General features: G+C 52.8%; 1 protein-coding gene across 2 annotated transcripts in view; it reads right to left on the bottom strand.

The window, feature by feature from the left end:
• PLXNA4 (plexin A4) overlaps window positions 1–20,619 on the bottom strand; it is a 689,852-nt gene that overhangs the window by 114,101 nt on the left and 555,132 nt on the right. For both annotated transcript variants that reach the window (XM_075925673.2, XM_075925677.2), the window contains exons 10-12: window positions 20,406–20,606; window positions 7,515–7,611; window positions 3,920–4,110 (exon numbers count right to left, since the gene is read on the bottom strand). In XM_075925673.2, the coding sequence (XP_075781788.1) occupies window positions 3,920–4,110; window positions 7,515–7,611; window positions 20,406–20,606 (489 nt within the window). The remainder of the gene's footprint in view (window positions 1–3,919; window positions 4,111–7,514; window positions 7,612–20,405; window positions 20,607–20,619) is intronic.

Here is a 20,619-nt window from a genome sequence, read left to right as displayed (position 1 = left end):
TTGGAAAGGCCCACAGCGGTTAAAATGCCGACTAGACCATGGAACAACACTTTTAAGACCTCCATCTGTAGTCCCAGATTTAAGGCCACCCTTTGTAACAACTCTCCATGCATGTGATAGCCATCTGGGGGAGGTAACACTCCTCACCTGAGCCTGCCTCACCACGGAAGGAGGAAGAGGATGCCGGCAGCAGCTGTGGCTTCTCTTCCTCCCTGTCTGCATGAGGAGGGCCCCACCGAGCTGACTCTCATAGTTCGACAGCAGGGTCTGGACCGGGTGCTGCCTGATGGGACAGTGATGCTGTTCTTTCCGAGGCCACTGAATAGCAGTACCTGGAATATACCCTAGAAAGTGGGGGAATCCCCCCCCCCAGGTTCCAAAATGGCCACCAGACTGGTGTAGGTTCCCTGTGGCTTCCTGGCCAGCCATTCAGTGGGGCTTTTCTGCCAGGGATCCATGGAAGGGTAGAAATGCCTGGAGGCATGGTGAGAGCAATTCCTCAGATGGGAGGAGGACCTGATCTCCAACCCAGAAGAGGCTGAGTCCCCTCCCAGTGATTACAGGAGTGCCATTCCCACCGGTGTCAGAGATCAATGCCGTGCAAACACAGCTGCTTGCTGTGTAACTTTGGATGTGTGGTATCCACTGTACCTACCCCCACTGTGTGAGCCTGATCGACTCAAGCGTAGTTGATGGTATGGAAATAAAGACACACGAGTGACAAGTTCGGAGTCAAGTTCCTGGGAATCACGTTGATAAGGTCCCAGAGGCGAGGGCGTGCAGAAGATCTCAGAAGCCACCCCAATGTACTCCTGAGCGGAGAAGGTCTCCGGGGCTACCCCCAGCCAAAAAAACTTTATCTGAAACCCAATGACACTGATAGAAAGATTCCCATTGACTTCAGAGATTCTGCCCGGGGGTTCTAGCCTGCAGACAGCACACATGCTATGGCATGAGCCTAGATCCAAAGCAAAGAAAGAAGAACTGGCTGCACATTTCCATTCTGGGTTCAAACCAATGGGACCAGGACTGTCAGTTTCAGAGCGGGGAGCGCAGGGAGGATGACTGAAAACTGCCAGGAAAACTAGGCACCGCCATAAATACATCGAGCCAGGAGACCCTGTGTCACAATTTGCACCTGCTGCTAACGACAGCCTAATGTTACAGCTCTCTCGCGTCATTCCTAAAGAGCAATTTTATAGTCCTCTAATTTCATTGACTGGCAACATAAATGCCGGAGCCAGTAAATAACGGGGCCGCTTTTGTGTTGTCGCGTGTGTGTGTGTTTAATTTCCGTCCTCTCTGCTCCTCGTGGATATTTTCTTGGATCCCAGCCAGAGCGAACGCACTCACCAACTGCTCCAGACATACCATTAGCGGCAATATATATCCAGCCACTTGAGACTGCGTCCATGCTAATGGCTCAGAAAAAGACTTTCCAAGAGCTACTTATCAGCACGCCAGGCACTCGGAATATTTCATGAGTGTCTAGGGCGAGGACCTGGAGGAGCTTTGGCGCTGCCGGGGCCTGGAGGAGATGCCATCAGGGCAGCAATGCGCTTCCCTGCGGCATCTGAAGGATGGGGCATGGGTGGGCTGCTGCCTGTTGCGGAAGCCCAGCCGTCGCCTGGGTTGGGAGGTGCGGGGAGGGAGCCTGGCACAAAAGAATGGGAGACGTCTCAGCATTGTCAGCTGTAGGATACGGCCTTGAGGGAAGGACTTCAGGGTGGAGTCCGCTAAGCTCTGCTATGCAGTCGGTCTGAGTAGACTATTGCAATGGCCCCAAAGAGCCTTAAAATCTGACTCTAGGGCTACGTCTACATGGCGGATGCTTTGCAGAAGAGGAAATGCAAATGAGTGCTCATTTGCATATCTTACACTCTTATTTGCATATCTTCTTCCCATCCTTTTTGTGGAGGAGGTTTTTGCAATAAAAAGCCCTGTGTAGACGCGGCCATTTGTTGGAAACTCCCCCCCCCCCAAAATGAGGTGTACAGGCTCTTGTGCAAAAGCGTGTTTTTTTCTGACAAATGGCCCCATCTACACAAGGCTTTTTATGGCAAAAACCTCCTCCGCAGAAAGGATGGGAAGAAGATATGCAAATGAGAGTGCGAGATATGCAAATGAGCGCTCCATTTGCATTTCCTCTTCTGCAAAACACCCGCCGTGTAGACGGAGCCTAGGAGATCGTTTTGCCCCCTTGGTGGGATTTGGACAAAATAACTTTGGAAATAGCATTCAGCTTCCTCCCCCCCCTTGATGTTCAAGTGCTCTGGGTGGAAGTTTTCAGAAGCAGCCACTAATTCTGGGTGCCCCCTGCATTGCCCTCTCCAGTTTTCTTCTCTCTCTTCTCCCATCCGTCCTAGTGCCCTCCCCACCTCCCCGTTGTCCCTTCCCCTCCTTCTCCTTGAACAACACAGGTGGTAGGAAACCACACCGGAAAGGAAAGCACCCAGGGGGGAGGGGTTCCCCGTTTCAAGGAGGCAATAGTCCCCCTGACAAACCCTGGTTCTCACTTGGCACGTGACTGACACACCCCAGTGCTCTCTGGTTTTGGTCAGACTTGTGACGGTTCAGTAAACACTGGGCGGCTTTTTTCTCCCATCTCCTTCCTCTGAAGCATCTGGGATGGAGGCCGCTGGGGAGGGGATGCTGGAGGAGGTGGAGCGGGGCTCTGAGGCGGCCATGAGCTCGCTCTCTCTCGTGCTTGGCTGGGCTGGTTCTTGCTCACATGCTCAACCTCAGTGATTTTCCCCTTCCCCTGCAGCGTGTGCGTGCAGGTCACTTGCCAGCGTGTGCGTGCAGGTCACTTGCCAGGCCTAGCCGGATAGATCTCATTGAAACATTTCCCTGCCATTGAGGGGGCCACATGTGCTGATGCTTCTCAGTCCTTCCTCGGCTCTTTGCCTGGGACAACTCACTGTCTAGTTCCCCGTGGGCTGAGGCCCCGTTTCGGCTGCTGGGTTTCGTGTGAGGGTGGCCTGTGGAAGTCAGGCTGGGTGGTGCTAGTCTCGTGGAAGGGGCCTCGAGAGGCCATCTAGTCCCGCCCTCTGCCCTCATGACAGGACTAAGGATTTTCTAGACCAGTGGTCCCCAACGTTTTGGGGCTGCCGGGCGCCTGGGGGCGGGGCCGCTCACGCACTGGGCGTATGGGGGCGGGGCCGCTCATAGGCCACGTGACTGGGGGCGGGGCCAAGCATGCGCCGCACACCCGGGGCCGGCACCGGCATGCGCCGCACACCCGGGGCCGGGGCCGGGGCCAGCCCAGATTGCTCTGCGGGCGCACATAAATGGCCCAGAGGGCGCCATAGCACTCACGGGCACCGCGTTGGGGACCACTGTTCTAGACCATCCCTGGCATGGGCTTGTCTAACCTGCTCTTCGACATCTCTAGCGATGGAGGTCCCCTCCACCTGGCCTCGAACTATCCAGTTCTGTAACTGGCCCACTCCCGTGTGGCTATGGGAAGGCCAGCGTCCTCCAGGGCTGCGGCGCTTCTGAGGGGACTTCCCCCCCACACACACACAGTCAGGGCCATATCCTCAGCTGGTGCAAACGGGTGCCACTCTATTGGCCTCAGGGGAGTCCTGGATGGCTCAGGGTATTCAAGGCAATGGCGCTATCCAGGCCTGCACTCTGACTCTGCCCCGGAGACTGCGGGGTTGGCCGGACGTCTGGGATCGGTGCTGGGATTCAGCCGCCAGTGGTGGGGGGGAGGGGGGTGGCCTGTATCATCCAGGCTGGGCTGTGGTCAGGGGAAGCACCTCCGTGAGACAGGCGGCATCTGACCTCCCCTCGCGAGAGGCAGCGGGGGTGCTGCATGAACTGACAGAGCGCAGCCCCAGCCCTGAGCCCAGACAACACAAGAGGGATGGGCCCTGACCCTCCGGGGCCAGCGTGGGGGCAGGAAGCCACTTACGTCGGTGATCCGGGGATTGGTGCATTTGCCCCTGGTGCCGGACAGTTCCAGCCACTGGTTCTCCTGGACGGGACAGTGGTGCTTCAGCGTGCACTGGTTCTGTCCCTCGCACCAGCCGCACTCGAAGTCCGGGTCGGCCTTCAGGCACAGCCCGCAGCTGTCCCGCATGGCCCCGCACTTGTACAGGTGCACTGTGGGGACAGCAAAGGAGAGAAGAGATCCTCAGGGGCGTACAGAGGGAGGGGGAGTGTGGTCAGGGGGGCTGAGAGGTATAAGTAGGAGCAATGGGTGGAAAATGAACATAGGGAAACATAACAGTTCTTCTATAAGTTATATCCAATACCATATGAGATGGGGGGAGAGTCTCCAAGGGGAATAAAGAGAAAACCCAGTTGCTATAGTCTTAGGTTGAGCAAAGCACTTGTGAGTTTTCAGCCTCAACAGCAGGAATCTCACCACCTTTTAGCTGCATCAGAGCCAAGAGGGTGGCTCTATTGGTCAAGGCACTGGCTGGGGAATTAGGAGACATAGGCGCCGTTCCTACCTCTGCCAAAGACTCCCTGTGGGCCTTTGGCAAGTCCTTTAGTCTGTCTCAGCCTTGACTCTCCATCTGTAAAATGGGGAGAATAATCCAGCTGCTATGAGGAAGCCTAGTCCGAACTACCTAGCGGACATTTAAAAATCCCGGGCTTCATTTGCAACTCCGGTTGCCTACATTGCCACCCTAGTTCGAACTAGGGTGGTAGCGTAGACATACCCTTGGTTATTTGGATTGTGCCGCGTTGGGGTAGGGGTTGTCTCTAGTCAGTGAGGGGTAATCTAGGTTAGTGAGTGCGCCACACGAGTGGCGCTGCTTTATCTCAGCAGGCCGCAAGAATGGTTATGGGGGTGAGGTGGTTTTGCGCACTGCGCCGGAGGGCCTAGAATGTGCGGGGCATGCTGTTTGAACCGTAGCAGCGTTTGGCTTGGATGCAGAGGGAGCGCACGGCTCTCGATCAATGTAGTGTGCAATCAGCACGCACCTCACTTGGCATATTCTTGCTTTAAGTGCATGTCACTTTAGTAGGGAAAAAAAAAGTTGCAGAAGGAAACCAGCAGGATCTGGCAACCCTAGGAGTGGGCAACAGTAAATAAAATGTCTTGTGGGCCACACATAGACCCCCGAGGGGCTGCAGGTTGCCCATCTCTGTTCTACGGTGTATGCACAGTGCCTCAGGCCAGCTGGATCTTTGTTAGGGCCTGTAGGTCCGGTCATGAGATGAATAACTAAAATGCAAAACCAACAACAAGAGACGCAGGATTTCTGGTTTGGATCTGGAGTTCCAAATGAGCACGAGCACAAAAAAGATACACTGGTATTAGAAAAGGTTCAGAGAAGGGCAACTGAAATGATGAGGGGTTTGGAACGGGTCCCATTTGAGGAGAGATTAAAGAGACTGGGACTTTTCAGCTTGGAAAAGAGGAGACTAAGGGGTGATGTGATGGAGGTTTATAAAATCATGAGTAGTGTGGAAAAAGTGAATAAGGAAACGTTATTTACTTATTCCCATAATATAAGAACTAGGGGCCACCAAATGAAACTAATGGGCAGCAGGTTTAAAACAAATAAAAGGAAGTTCTTCTCACACAGCACATAATCAATCTGTGGAACTCCTTGCCCGAGGAGGTTGTGAAGGCCAGGACTATAACAGGGTTTAAAAGAGAACTAGATAAATTCATTGGGTATGTCTACCAGATTTGGTCCCTCTCGAATGCAAATGCCAAGGATTCCAGATGGAGCCCAAAGCAGGCTGCAGCCGGGTCTCAGCCTCAGAGCACGCTGCGGCAGGGGAAGCCCTGTTAGAACAGCTGACTAGAAGGGCTGGGCTTTCCCACTGTGAAAATTACACTGTGAACTCGCTCATTAAAGGGCCGCTGATGGAAAACCCCTTTGATGCCCTCTGCCCGGTCAATAGTCTTTCATGCCATTACACGCCGTGCCATGGTTTTCGAAAGACCGCCATGCGAGAGAAGGGACCGGGGTGGCTTAGGGTATCGGTAATGGGGCCTGTTTCCTGCACAGAGACATTTCAGACCCAGTCCAGGTCGGTGGTGTGTGACTGACAGCTGCTCTGAGGATACTAGGCTAGTGATCTCAGCCCAAGGAATAGTGCACAGCGGTGGACGTCACAGATAGCCTTCCCTCCTCGCAGCCTCATCAGAGAGGGCTGAGTGGAGAAGGGGCTCCCTTCTCATTGCTGGAGAGGAAGGACCAAGGTGCAGAGAGGGGAGTAAGCTGAGGGAAGCTGGCTCAGCCGCTGATCTATGGACGGACAGAGGTTCTCGCTCACTAGGGTTTCTCCAGGACCAATAGAGCACCCGGGGCATTGTGTTGTGAACCTGGCTCCTGCAGAGCGCATCAGGCAGCCCTGGGCGGCATGGAACGAGGCTGCTCTGCCTGCTTGGAGCTAGGTGAGAGCCGCACGCATGTGCCTGGCTACCCAGCTGCCAGCAGGGCGAAGGGATGCGGCATGTTGTCTGAACAAGCCCATCGACAGCTTGGAGGAACCTGTCACCTGTCACTAACCGAGTATCAGCTGCCACCTCGCTGACAAGCGGCAGGCAGGAAGACAGGTGCGCAGGGGGTTCAGGGGAGGGGCAGAGACCAAGGGGACAGGTGCAGGGGGAAGGGGACAGGCTACATCCTATGGGGAAGAAGATGTGTCACCTGCCCATGGTGGCTGGCTCTGGAGAGCACCACGTCCAACCCTTGCCAGCCAGAGGGAGGTTCTCGGGCTGATCCAGGGAAAGTGGAGGGGGAAGATGAGAGCTGAGGAGGAGGCCAGGAAGAGGATGGAGAACCAAGTGAGGCAGGAGCCGGGGGGCAGGAAAGGGGGGAAAGAAAACCTAAGGGAGGGGGGCACAGAGTGAGAAAAAGGGAAGCGGTGGAAGGTGAGAGAGGGTCTGAGAGGAGAGGTAGCCCCGGGACCACTGGGGAACCGAGGGTGGAAGAGGAGGCTGGGGAGGAAGGGGGCTATCCAGAGCCAGTGAAACTCTGGGCTAATATGCTTGCCTCTGGGATGTGGCTGACTGTGTGAGAGCCTCCCCCGCGAGAGGCAGCTCTGCCCCAGCCATCCGCTGCAATTAGCTGGAGTCAGGCTCTCCGGCCGGGAACGGGTCTCAGTCCTTTTCCATTATCACTTCGCTTCATTCAACCTTTCCGCAGCGGCAGGCTACCCCCTCCCTCTCTGTTCATTACCAGATCGCATCTGAACGGAGACCAGAGGAGCTGCGGGTGCATTAACTTGAAGAGCCTTATTGCAAGGGAGGTGACGGGGAGAGACGGAAGGGAGGAGGGGATGGTGGGCAGAGGGGAGGGGCACAAGAGAAACCTGGGAGAGGGGAAGAGAGTGGGAGGGAGGTGGGGGAGGGGAATCCCACTTCTCAGGTGCTCAGCGGAAAAGCAGAACAGAGAAATTAGTAATTTGCCGGGTGCATGGAACAACCATGAGGTAGATTGCGCAGATAAATGGTGGCTGCTTTGTTAAGTGTGCGGAGTGATGTGGTCGGTTGCTAAGGTTACTGCTTCCAAGGACAAGTTGAAATAATTCTTTACCTTTGTTCTGCGCTGGGTTGTCAATGTTGAAATTCCCATTCCACACGACTGTCAGCTCCACCGGCAGGCTGTTAATCTCCATCCCTTCATATGAATACTAAAAACAGGCGAGGAAAACAAAACAACATCAAGCCCAGCCCGGGGGGCAGCCCCCACCACAACCCATGGGCACGGGAAATGGCACCTTCACTTTCCCTTCCCATAGGCCGCTGACTATAGGGGCTCCCACGGCTCAGTGCTCTGAGGGACGGTGACAGGCCACGCTCAGTGGAGAGAACTTCTCTCCCTTGTTCAGTGTCTGCTGGCGATAGCCAGTGCTAGCCGATAAGGGAACGGCCCAGAAGTCAGGTGTATCTCTTAGGAGTCCTGTTTTGGCAGGTATCTGTGAGGTGCACTTTCTAGGTGTTGGGTTTATTTCTGAGGTGTACCTTGTAGTGTTGGGTGTTTTTGGTATTGAATGCATCTCTGAGGTGTACCTTCAAGGGACTGGGTGTACTTTCTTGTTGCATATGTCTTTGGGGTGTCTCTTCCAATGATTGGGCCTACGTGTATATTGCATCCCTTGTTCGTAAAAGGGATGCAAATTAGATGTAGCCTGAGTGTATATCTCTGAGGCATAAAGTGTATCTTGGAAGCACTGGGTGTATCTCTGAGGCGTTGGATGTATCTCTGAGGTGTAGGGTGTATCTTGGCAGCACTAGGGGTATCTCTGAGGCGTAAGATGTATCTTGACAACACTAGGTGTATCTCTGAGGCATAGGGTGTATCTTGGCAGCACTGGGTGTGTCTTTGAGGCATCGGATGTAACTCTGGGTATGTCTACACAGCAACATTATTTCGGAATAACTAGCATTATTTCGAAATAACTTAGTCCATGTCTACACAGTAGGCAGTTATTTCAAAATAATGTTGAAATACTGTCAAGCTGGAGGACTTCTTACTCAGATTCCTGTAACCCTCATTGTACGAGGAGTAAGGGAAGTCGGAGGAAGAGTGCTCTATTTCGAAATAAGTGCTGTGTAGACACTTCCAATTTTGAAATAAACTATTTCGAAATAAGCTACACAATTGACATAGCTCAATTTGTGCAGCTTATTTTGAGTTAAGCCCTGATGTATAGACGCACCCTCTGAGGTGTTGGGAGTACCTCTGTTTTGGGGGAAGGGGGCATGTCAGTCTGTTTCAGCAAAAACAGTGAGTAGTCCTGTGGCACCTTAAAGACTAACAATTTTATTTGAGCAAAAGCTTTCATGGGCTCCATTTTGGAAGAGATATATACATAAGATGGGAGTGTTACAATACTACAAACAGGACCCGCTTATGACCAAATAAATTGTTAGTCTTTAAGGTGCCACAGGGCACGTGGGTGTATTTCTGAGGCACTGGGTGTATCTCTGAGGTGTTGGGTGTATGTCTTCAGTATTGTTTGTATCCCTGAGGTGTCGAGTGTATTTCTACAGCACTGGGGATATCTCCAAGATGCATCTGCCTGCAGCATGGTGCTGAAATCAGAAAAATCCCCCCAAAATTAACCATACATCAGATAGAGAAGACTTATTCCGTTACTGCTTTCATAAGCATTAGAATGAATTCAGACAACTATAGGCAGATCGGCAAGATCATACCAACAACCAAGCACGCATGTTAGTGTGCTCTACAGAACTGCCACTATGCCACATCCCTAGCATCTTATGTTTGCATGGCATCTTCCATCTCAAAGAGGCAGAAAACGTTTTGTACCAAATGCAGCCACCTCTGGGGTGGAAGGTGGCAGCTGTTTAACAGTGCACAGCAATAGTATGCAGCACATCTGGACAGGCTCTGAAAAGAAATGCTGCCCTGAGCTGACCCCTGAGCAGGGGTGAGGTTAAGTAAGCTACCAGGGCTGGAATTCTGATCCTGAGACAGGGCCGCTAGGATTTTTAATGGTGAGAATAGGGGCACGCTAGCTCAGTGCACCTTGACCACAGGCGGTGTGATGGCTGCCCCCTTTTTTTTTTTCCACCAAGGCCACCATATCTAGAACGTTCTGCTTCCCCATGGGGCACCTCACCCAGCACCAGGCGGCAGCAACTCAGGTGAGAAAAGGCATTGTGCAGTTAACAGGGTGTCACTTCTTCTCTAGTTCATTAAACTCAACCTTCGGCTGTGTGCACCTTTACATTTCTAAACAAGCAGAAAGTAATTGCTTGGTGGAAGGGCTTAAACAAAGCCCTGATCCTACCCAGGGAACGATTAACGGAGCTGCCGGCCTGACCAGCTCTGCCCCATACTCCCCTGGGGAAAAGCATGCAAACCTCTTACCGGGCCTGCTGGCTCCTGATTGGTTAGTTTCCTTTCCTGAGCCATTTAAGCTGCTTATGGGCTAAGTGCTGTAGTAGCCAGGCCTGAGTAGGTTTTCCTAGGTAGAGGCATGTCAGAGCGCTGATGACTCTAGTAGGAGATCCCATGACATGGTCCCACTTCTACATAAGAACATCAGCGCAGTCATACTGAGACAGACCAAAGGTCCATCCGGCCCAGTATCCTGTCTCCTGACAGTGGCCAATGCCAGGTGTCCCAGAGGGAGGGAACACAACAGGGAATCCTCACGTGATCCCTCCTGTCACCCATTCCCAGCTTCTGCCAAACAGAGGCGAGGGACACAATCCCTACTAGCCATCGATGGACCCATCCTCCATGAATTTATCTAACTCTTTTTTGAACCGTCTTAAAGTCCTGGCCTTCACAACATCCTCTGGCAAGGAGTTCCACAGGTTAACCGTGTGCTGTGAGACTACTAATTAATTGCTGAGAACTAAGATTACAGCCAAGAGCACGTAACCCAGATCCTCACATATCTAGGAGCTGAACCCCGAATGATTACTTGTGCCATTTTGAATCTCAGTACTTTTGGTACCTTGGCTGTCCCATACTGCACTTCTTTGTTGCTTGCACCGTGAAGCAGTAAAATACCTGTCCTGAGCACGAGAAACCAGGCTAGTGCTGTGCTTTCCAATGCTGGCAGGGAACTGGTGCTCATGCTCTTGGCCGGGTATTTTACTGCTTTTGAGGGAGGACGGTGAAGCCTAACCGCTTATGGGCTAAGTGCTGTAGTAGCCAGCCAGTGCTGGTCAAACTGGGCTAAGCAGCAGCTTCCATGTCTATGCTGGTTACAGTGCCTCCTCTGAGAGGAGGGATGAGGAAAGGAATTAAGAGTCGATCTGATCCTTCAACTCCACTGCAAACCTTTCCTGAGGTTTGAGTCACATTTGCTGCATTATCTTCCCACCCATTATTTTATGCTGCTTCTTGCACTTCCTGCTAGACAGGAAGCAGAACTGCTGACAATTCATGAGAACAGGGGTTTCCATGGAGATGGATCCTAGGGCACGTACTCAAGATTTGCTCGACACTTGGGCCAACCTCCCACTTACATCACTGGGAGTTTGTCTAGAAACAGGCTGAACACTCAGGGAGGGCCCAGACTTCGGCTCCGGGCATTTTTGGTCCAGTCCAAAGCAGAGGCAAGGTTTGGAGACCACACAAGATCACCCGCCACCTGATTTCTGGACCAAACGGCTGCGCCAAAGCCAGGGCTCTGAACCTTTTGCAGGTGGGTTCACCCATCACTGCTAACTGTCGCGTAATTGCAGGGTAAAAGCTAGGATGATTTCAACCCATTACAGCAGAGTTAGTGCTAGTTACACAGTAATTTCTTTCTGAGCAAGCTAAACGCAATTAGCCCGTAATCTGCAGGAACCTGTGATTATGATTTAGTGGCAAGGTATTTATGGGAAGCGCGCTGTGTGGTTACCATGGAGGTGAAGAGCGCTCCTGGGATAGCAATGCCCTGTACTGTATAGTTGCACCCGCCAATCTACTCCCTATTAGCATTTTTATGACACTTCTCCGTGTCACTTGGAATCAACTGTGGGATAATGCAAAACAGCCTCTCCTCAAAACACTGATTTTCCACAGCACACCTTTCACCTCAGCACAGCCAGAGCCGCTTGAGAGGCTGGGCTGCTGGACAGAGAAACGGAGATGTGGTTTCTCTGTACTGAAGTAGCATCTGCAGATCTCAAAGCACCTGTTAACTAAAGCTGGCAAGACCCGGTTGGATAGATAACTGCTACCAGTGCTTTTTTTTATAAATATATATAAAAACAATGCCGGTACTCCAGAGGAAAAGTTGTTGAGCTGAAAAAAAAAGGTCATGGGGTTGGCATTGCCCTTTTAAGAGACGTGGACCCTTTAAGAAATGCAGCAGTCAGCCATTTTTATTACAGAGGTGTCGATACGCTCTGTTTTTTCCAGGTAAGCGCTGACCGAGCAGTACCATCACAAAAAAACCACTTGCAGCTACCATCTCCATTGTACAGGGGAAACTGAGGCACAGAGTGCTCAAGGGACTTGTCCAGCATCACACAGCGAGTAAGTATGAGGTGAGACCAGAACTCAAGCATCCTGGCTCCTAGATCTGTGGCCTAACCACCAGCCCATGCCCAGAGAATCTGCCCAGCACTGCACACTACGCTCCTCTCAGCCAGCCCGCTTCGAGGGACCCGAGAGATTTTGATACACTGAACACTGGAGCGCTTGCTCAAGCCTTTTAAAGTCCCCATCAGCCCTAACAGAAACCATGGATTAAGAGGCAGAGAAAGGCCCCTAAGTGCTACAACAGCCTCATGATTAAAGCCAACAAATGGGAGCTGAAAGATCTGGGTCCTTCAGATCCTGGCTCTGCCACTGACTTGCTGTGGGACCTTGGGCAAGTCACGTTGGCTCACTGGGCCTCAATTTCCCCACCTGCGAGATGGTGATGAAGAGACTTCCCTGCCTCTTTGCACCATGAGATAAAGTCCAGAAAGCCGGAGGAGATGGCACGATGGGATTCCGATCAGCGAAGATCACAGGGGAAGCCAACGCATGTGTCATCTCCCCAGGAGAACTGTCTCCTTCCCATGTCTTGTCTTTCGTTTGCAGATCCCCCCTCTCCTTGAATCAATGCCGGTTCCCCACATTGCTGGGCTCAGCCAGCTTCTAAAAGGAGCCTTCATCTTTACCAGATGGTGAAATGTGCCGGTTTGTTCTGACTAAACCCACACCTGCTGCTCTGTCTGAGGCAGCTGTTGCAGGCACAATCACCTGGCGACAGACCAGGATTCGCCCTGGGCTTATTCCTCAAGCAGCGAAGGCTGGATGTGCATTGCTCATTGCGCAGGATGGTTTTCGGGAGGCAGAACTCTCCTCTGCTGCTCCCTCGCACCAATGAGATGCCATGTGGGCAGCAGCTCCAGGATGGAATGCACAACTCCATCCAGGCCAGCTGGCTATGAATGATCAGAAGCCTTTCTGGGCACCAGGAGACACTTGTAAACACAGGCACAGTCGGAGGAGCTAGCACTGCAGAGCCTGTGGAGTAGGGAACAACATGCACTGAGGAGGAATAGGCAGTGCAGGGCTTCAGTGCCCCATCGTGCAAGAGGTGTGTGGAGAAGGGGGGCAGGTAGGGGATGTATGGGTCACAGGTGGAGCCCCAGTGGGCTGCATGTGGCCCACAGTTTGCAGGTTGCCCACCACTGATGTACTCGCTAGATATTTATATAGGCAGAGATCTAGAGCACCCCTGTGATAGGTACCAAACAGCTTCTGGCCACGGTCTTTACACAGTTTAAATCCTTCAATAGCAAGACACTCTAAGCAGAATGGCTGTTTGGTACAGGGATGGTTAAACTCTCCGATTATTGCTGTGTCCAGAGAGAGGCCAGGAGTGGAACTGTCATATCAAGTCAGGGGCTAAGTAACAGAACTTACAAACATTCAGGCTACGTCTACACTGGCATGATTTTCCGGAAATGCTTTTAACGGAAAAGTTTTCCATTAAAAGTATTTTTGGAAAAAGCATGTCTATATTGGCAGGATGCTTTTCCAGAAAAGCACCTTTTGCGGAAAAGCGTCCGTGCCAATCTAGACGCGCTTTTCCGCAAAAAGGCCCTGAACGTTATTTTTGCAATCGGGGCTTTTTTGCGGAAAAGAAATCTCTGCTGTCTACACTGGCCCTTTTCCGGAACAGTTTTCCAGAAAAAGACTTTTGCCCGAATGGGAGCAGCATAGTTTTTCCATTGAAGCACTGATGATTTTACATTAGATCGTCAGTGCTTTTCCGGAAATTCAAGCGGCCAGTGTAGACAGCTGGCAAGTTATTCCAGAAAAGTGGCTGATTTTCCGGAATAACTAGCCAGTGTAGACACAGCCTCACTGTTTAATCCGCACAGCCCCTCTCATTTTACAGATGGGGACACCCAAGCCAAGTGACTTGCCCAAGGATACATATCACATCAGTGGCAGAGATGGGGTGACCAATCAGGTGGTCCTGCCACCTTGCAGCTAGGGAAAAGTGTGTAACCAAAGTGCAATGTAATTCATCAAATGCAGCACACAAGACAGCTGCAAATACACTGGGTCAGCCAAGCTCCATCTAACCCTGGATTTCCCAACCTATGGGTCAGGACCCAAATATGGGTCGCCATTACATTTCAAAAGGGTCACCAAGTGTCTCCCTTGGTGGCTCTGTTCCTCCCTCCCCCCATTTTTGAATTGCTTTGGGTCACCAAGTCTTCCTGAATTGTCAAAATGGGTCCCCACCTGGAAAAGGTTGGGAACCACTGATCTAGCCTAATATCCTGACAGTGGCCAATGCCAGGTGCTTCAGAGGGAATGACCAGAGCAATTTCAAGTGATCCACTCCCTTCACCATCCAGACCTGGCTTCCGGCAGCCAGAAGTTTGGGACACCTAGGGCCTGGGGTTGCATCCCTAACCACCTTGCTAATAATCGTTGATGGACCCCCTCCTCCATGGAGTTATCTAATTCTTTTTTGAACCCATTCATATGTTTGGCCTTCGTAACATCCGCTGGCAGTGCAGGTTGACTGCGTTGAGTGAAGAAGTACTTCCTTGCGTTTGTTTTAAACCTGCTGCCTGTTAATGTCATGGGTGATGCCTAGCTTTTGTGTTATGTAAAAGAGTAAATAACGCTTCCTTATTTACTTTCTCCACATTCATGATGGTTTGGATCTCTAACCTATCCCCCTATGGCCTCTCTTTTCTAAGCTGACTAGTCACACCTGTCTTTTCAGTCTCTCCTCAGATGGAAGCTGTTCCATGTCCCTGATCATTTTTCTTGCCCTTCTTTGTCTTTTCCAGTTCTAATATATCTTTTTTTGGATGTGGGATGACCAGAACTGCACACAGCGTTCAAGATGTGGGCGCAGCATGGATTTATACTGCGGCATTATGACATTTTCATGAGATGCAGCGTGGGGAGGTGTTCATGGAGGGCAGCGGGGGGGGGGGGGGAGTTACAAATGGATCTTTAACAGGGGCCATATGTCACCCGTCTTGATTTAACATCTGTTTTCCGCGACCACTTTACACATTCCTGTGTAAACCCAGACTGAGCCTGGAGCTATGAAACCGCCATGGATTCTGTGGGGATTTTATTACCACGAGTACCCTTAATTAAAAACCCAGTGTCGATCTAGCAGACCTGTAAGGTTGCACATTTCGTAGAGCCAGGCGCGCACAGGTAGGTGTGCACGCACATGCAGAGGAAACAAACACCCAGCTTGCACAGAGAAAGATCAAAGGTCAAGCTCACAGAATAAATCCCATTTGTGGACAGCCTCAGACCTGCCGAGCCAGGGCAATGCCATGAGCTCAAAGTGTTTCATCACTTCCCCAGCCTAGGCCTGGCCTCCCCTAGAGCAGGAAATAGTCCCCGGGTGGCTGCGTTTCATTGGGATTTGCTTGCTCTTGTGCCCCCCGAGTGTGGTGAGAAAGGGAGGGGGGTCTTATGGCTAAGGTTCAGGGCTTAGATCCAGGAAACCTTTGCCACAGACTCTCAGAGTGACCTTGAGCAAGTCATTTAACCTGGGTCTGCCTCAGTTCGCTACCCACACAGTAAGGATTTCTCCCAGATCTCTTCTGTTCTCCAATGTGGATCTGTCTGGTCCATGAAGATCCCCATGTCTAGCACAGTGGGGACCTGTGGAACTCCTTGCCAGAGGATGTGGTGAAGGCTAAGTCTTTAACAGGATTTAAAAAAGAGCTAGATAGATCCATGGAGGTTAGGTCCCTCAATGGCGATTGGCCAGGATGGGTCGGAATGGTGTCCCTGGCCTCTGTCTGGAAATGGGATCATGTGAAGATTACCTGCTGTGTGCCCTCCCTCTGGGTACCTGGCATTGGCCGCTGTCGGCAGACAGGATACTGGGCTAGATGGACCGTTGGTTTGACCCAGTAGGGCCGTTTTTATGATCTTGGCTGGAGTTTCCAAGGGGCTACTTTAATACAAATGATCCTGAATTGAGAGATGGGAGAGTGCCCCACCCCTCCCTTGTCCATCTTTGATTGATCCCACGTAAGAGACCAGTTCTAGTGTCTCCCATGGTCTCCCCACCGCTTTCTCTCTCTGCCTGCCGTTCTGTCCAACACCCTGGAGCCCATGAAACACGAGTGCATTCCCCACTCAGACAGTTCAGCTGGTGCAGAGCTACAGGGAGGTCTCAGGAACACAGCGCTGAGGCTCCCGCCTGCAGGACACCACAGGGAATAAGAGGAAGCTCTTGGTAGGGAACGAAGTGCTAAGGACAAATCCGTGCAGCGTGTGCATGCTGGGGCCAGCTGGAGGGGGGAGATCAAACAGAGTGGGCATTGCTCAGAGGAGTTAGTGATGGCGAAGACCTTTCTGGTCCATCTCTCACGCACCTGCTGGCTGCCTGGCACGATGCTTGCTGAGAGCTTTGGCCTGTCTAACTTCAAATGACTGCACGTGGCCAGGTTCCTTCTGCTTCCCATGGGAAGGACCATTCCACGTGCTGATCTCACAGAACTCACTGTAACAGCCGGGCTTCTGGACAGTGTTTTTTTCCCCTAACACGCCTCCTGGAGTCCTTGCTGTCCTTTCCTGCCCTCGCTCTTGGGTCAGTCAGGATAAGAAGCGCACTGTGTCATGGTGAGCACGGTCTGTCTGCTGAAAATTGCATGCCGGGGGCGATGGGATAGCGCACGAGGCCCTGGCTGAGAGGCACAACCACCTGAGGAGAGCAATAATTGCCTGACATGCCCGGCTTGGCGTGACTCATTGCCGCTAGTAAATGAAATATGGCCACGGAGCGAGGCTGCGCTGGGCACACTAGACCAGTACTTCAGGTGAGTGCAGCATCACTGACAGCTGCTCATGGGGGGCTGGTCCCCTCTCCATGCTCATGGGACACTTTTATCTGAGGCTGGAATTCTTCAGAAAGCTTCTCTGTTTAACACTCGATTTACCCGGCGTTACTCGGGTCCTTGACTCAAACCATTTTGGGTTCTCTTCATTTGAACCATAGCTCTGGGGTGGGGATGGGGAGGAGGGGTTCTGGACACAGGCCACCCTGGGGAGAGAGGTCAACCCCAGCCCTCTCTCATCCCAGCAGCTTGGGGCCAGGTGAAAAGCACCTCCCCATGGCTGCTACAGCTCCAGCGGGAACAGCTGGGGAGGGTGCGTGTCTCCTGGCTGGGGCAGATTCAGGTTCATCTGCCCCCTGTGCCCGTTCAGTCAGAGTGAGGAATGCAGCAAACTGTGCACTTTCCCCTTGCTTGCTGACAAAGGGGAACAAGCAGCAACATCCCTGAATCGGATGTGGAGGGTTTCTTTCACCTGCCTGGTGATTCTGTCTCCTGCCAGTGTGGTTTTCTGGGAAGCAATCCCATTCCAGGCACGCCCCACCGTCCCAGTCCAACCAAACCCGACCTTGCTTTTACGTTATGATCAGAGGAAGCGATCTGGGGAATTTGGTGGTCCTAGCTCTTAATCTTTAGGAGGAATCCTTGAACAGACAGACAGATGCTCTCAAACACATAGGAGAGGAGAGGGCCTGATTCTGACCCCAGCCACCCCAGCGTAATTCAGAGGAACCCCACAAGGTCCGTAAAGTAAGGGCGCAATTCTGAGCTCAGAACATAAGCAGCCCCCATGACTTCCAGAGCATCACTTCCCATTTACAGCAGCAGGACGGAGATCAGAAATCGGGCCTCGTGTTTCTTTTGTTGTGCTGGATGCTAGTGGGGCTGGGGAAAGACGGGGCTTCGTGGCGAAAGAAGGGGCGTGGCTGTCCCAGCCTGTAGAACAGGGGTGGGCAATAATTTTTTACCAGGGGCCACTTTAGAAATTTTTGAAGTGGCTGCACCGAAAGGGGCGGGGCTTCCAGCAGGCGGGACGGGGCACCTGGGGGCGGAAGCCAGTGGTATGGGCACCTAGGGAATCCCCACCCACAGACCATGATTCCCTAGGTGCCCAGGCCCCTGGCTTCTGCCCCCAGACCAATCAGGACCTGGGGGTGAAGAGAAGCACGCAAAGTCTCCTCCCACCCTGCCAGCAGCACGTGTCACTTCTAAGCACCCCCCCGCACCTTGCAGGGCAGAGGAAACTTTGTGCGCTGATAGGCCTGGGGGCAGGGGAGTGGCAGGGCCTCCACGGGCCAGATGAACCCGCTGAGTGGGCTGGATTCGGCCCGTGGAGGCCCTTTTGCCCACCCCTGCTGTAGAGGGGCTGTTGTGGCAGGCTGCAGGTTGGGCCAATCCCCGGGGGCTGCTCTAGCCTGTGCCTGGGACTATCCCGGTTCCCAGAAGGAATTAGAATCGGGGAGGCACAAGAGTGGAGTAAAACCACCTCCTCTTCTCCCGTGTGGAGATTGGCTGGAGTGGAGAGGCCGTAACACCGGGACTGGCGGATCCACTCCCTGCCCTGTGGCGCTCAGGTGGCTATGGAAGGAACCCAGCCCTAGGACCACCCAGTGGGATGCTCGTGGCCGTCCCAGCAAGGAACAGGCCAGAGATGGAATTCATTTTCCCTGGAGGGGGTCACTGTAGACACACTGACGGGGATAGGTGGGGGAAGCTTGCCTCGCTGCCCCCCGTACCATGTCAAGCATCTCCACCTGGGCTTCTAAAATGGAGACATTTTACATCCCTGAGGTTTCTGACCTTACTATCCAGGACCTCGCCCAGCCCTGCAGTCGCTGTCTCCATACCCAGACTGAAGCTGAACAATCCATTAGCCACCTCTAGGTGTCCGGGGGAATTCTCGCCCTACACTGGCTGGCTGCTTTCTCCCCCCAGCCATGGCTGTATGGCCAGCTATAAAGCCCTTAGCAGGTCCCTATTATACCCCTCTGACCTTCCGGCTTTCCTGCCTGTAAAGGGAAATGGAAGGGCTCTTCCATTTTTCAAGCCACAGATTTCTGCGGCAGCCAGAACAACAGGGGTCCCCCGCATCGGGGGGACAAACAGGGACTTTGATGTGGAAATACTCATTTGTAACTGATCATAAAATGCGGCTAACGGCCCGTAACTTTCCACATGCTGTTTAATGCAACAGCATACGTAGCGTGAGGTCGCCCCACACCTCTGCCTGCGTCTGAGCGCTGGAGTGGAGTGGCTGACACTTGGAACTAGGCCACACACACACGCTATTGGAAAACCAGCCCTAGTAAGAAACCACTTTTGCCCCTTAAGATAGGGGTATTACTCCCATGAACCTGACATCTACCAGGGAGGCAGGGCAGGGTTAGTAATCCTGGTTCCCACAGGGAGGAAATTTAGCGCACAGAAGCAAAGTGACTTGCCCAAAGCCACCCAGTTAGTCACTGGCGGGGTGAAGTGTTTTTAACCATTCCCCACCCCTTCAATACACCCTGTTCTCTGTCTGTCCATCTATCTGGGTGCTCAGCAGTGTTCTCTGATTGCAGTGCATTTGTGCGGCAGCTCAGGAGAGAGGCAAAGGCTGCCCTGCTGATTAGCAGAGCACCCGCAGCTCGGCTGGGTTTCTACTGGTGGTGCACAGTCACACATGCCTTGGTGCACATAGTACATTTTATTCCACACACGCATGGAAAAAAGCCACACGTGGATGAAAAAGATGAGAGAGAACTCTGCTCATGTGGCCCCATCATGGCAGCGCTGACTGTGTTATTTTGATTCTTTCTGTTACTATGTGAAATACGCTCCCTTGGAAGTTGCTGATTTGGATTCCACGTTGAACAAATGCTTCATCAATTTGGACTCCCCTGCAGGGCAAACTTACCAGGTCAGGATACTTATGACTAGTGGACGGTGGTGAACTAGGAGTTAGGACCGCGTTCAAGTCTCCTGCTCAGTGACATTGAGCAAGGCCTATCAATGGTGAGTGCCTCAGTTTCCCTTGTTTCAATCTGGAGGTGATGATCCTGCCCTTGGCAGTAAGGGGAAGTGAGGGCTAATTAGCTAAAGCCTGTAATACTCCTTGAGATCATTGTTCTCTGCAAGCTGTGCTGAATTAGGCAGGGAAGTGCTATTAGCCTCCTGTAACCGACGGAGAAATGAAACAGAGAGGGTGGTCTTCAGTCAGGGGCGCTAGGAATCTGAGCCTAAGTGACTTGCCCTGGGTCACACAGGAGGCCTGTGGCGGAGCAGAGGACTGACCGCAAGTTATTAAGTCTGAGGCTAAGGCCCTAATGGCTGGACTGAGCTGCTGGACTAGCAGGGAGCTGCGGTTCCAGGTCCAACCGCAACAGGAGCAGCCTCGTCTCAGGGATTAGCCAGCACTTCCCTCATGTCATGGGCAGCAGAGTAACCTGCGAGCTCCAGGGAGCGGGGGAGCCTGGCTCCCGCTCCTGACACAGTGTGGTGGGGGGAGTATTGGCTGAGGGGTTGGTGAGGGGCCCATCTGCAGAGCTACGCGTGGGGCTGACTGGGGAAAGCTTCTTCCCTGCAATAAACTCGAGACGGAAACCAAGAATTTGTCACCGTCCCTCAGGATTCCCCTCCGGCCCGTCCTGTGAGGCTCGCTCCCCTCAGCCCGTCCCCCCGGCCACGGGCCCCTCACCGAGGTGTTCTGGCACTGCACGCTGGAGCTGTTAAACCTCAGGGCGGGGACCCGCTGCTCGTTGCCCTGGATGTTCAGGATACACTCGTAGCCCCGCTGCCCCGACTGCGGCTGTGGCAGGTTCTTGGCTTTCAGGGTGATCGGCTTGATCACCTCCACCGGCACCAGGATCTTGTCTGCTTGGAGCAACTGAGGACAGTCCTGCGGGGGAAGA

Source organism: Pelodiscus sinensis, chromosome 1 (genome assembly GCF_052426305.1).
Source record: "Pelodiscus sinensis isolate ZL-2025 chromosome 1, ASM5242630v1, whole genome shotgun sequence".
In the NCBI taxonomy this organism is placed as follows: Eukaryota; Metazoa; Chordata; order Testudines; family Trionychidae; genus Pelodiscus; species Pelodiscus sinensis.
The sequence above is the reverse complement of the archived record's forward strand: the minus strand, read 5'-3'. Positions and strand labels throughout refer to the sequence as shown.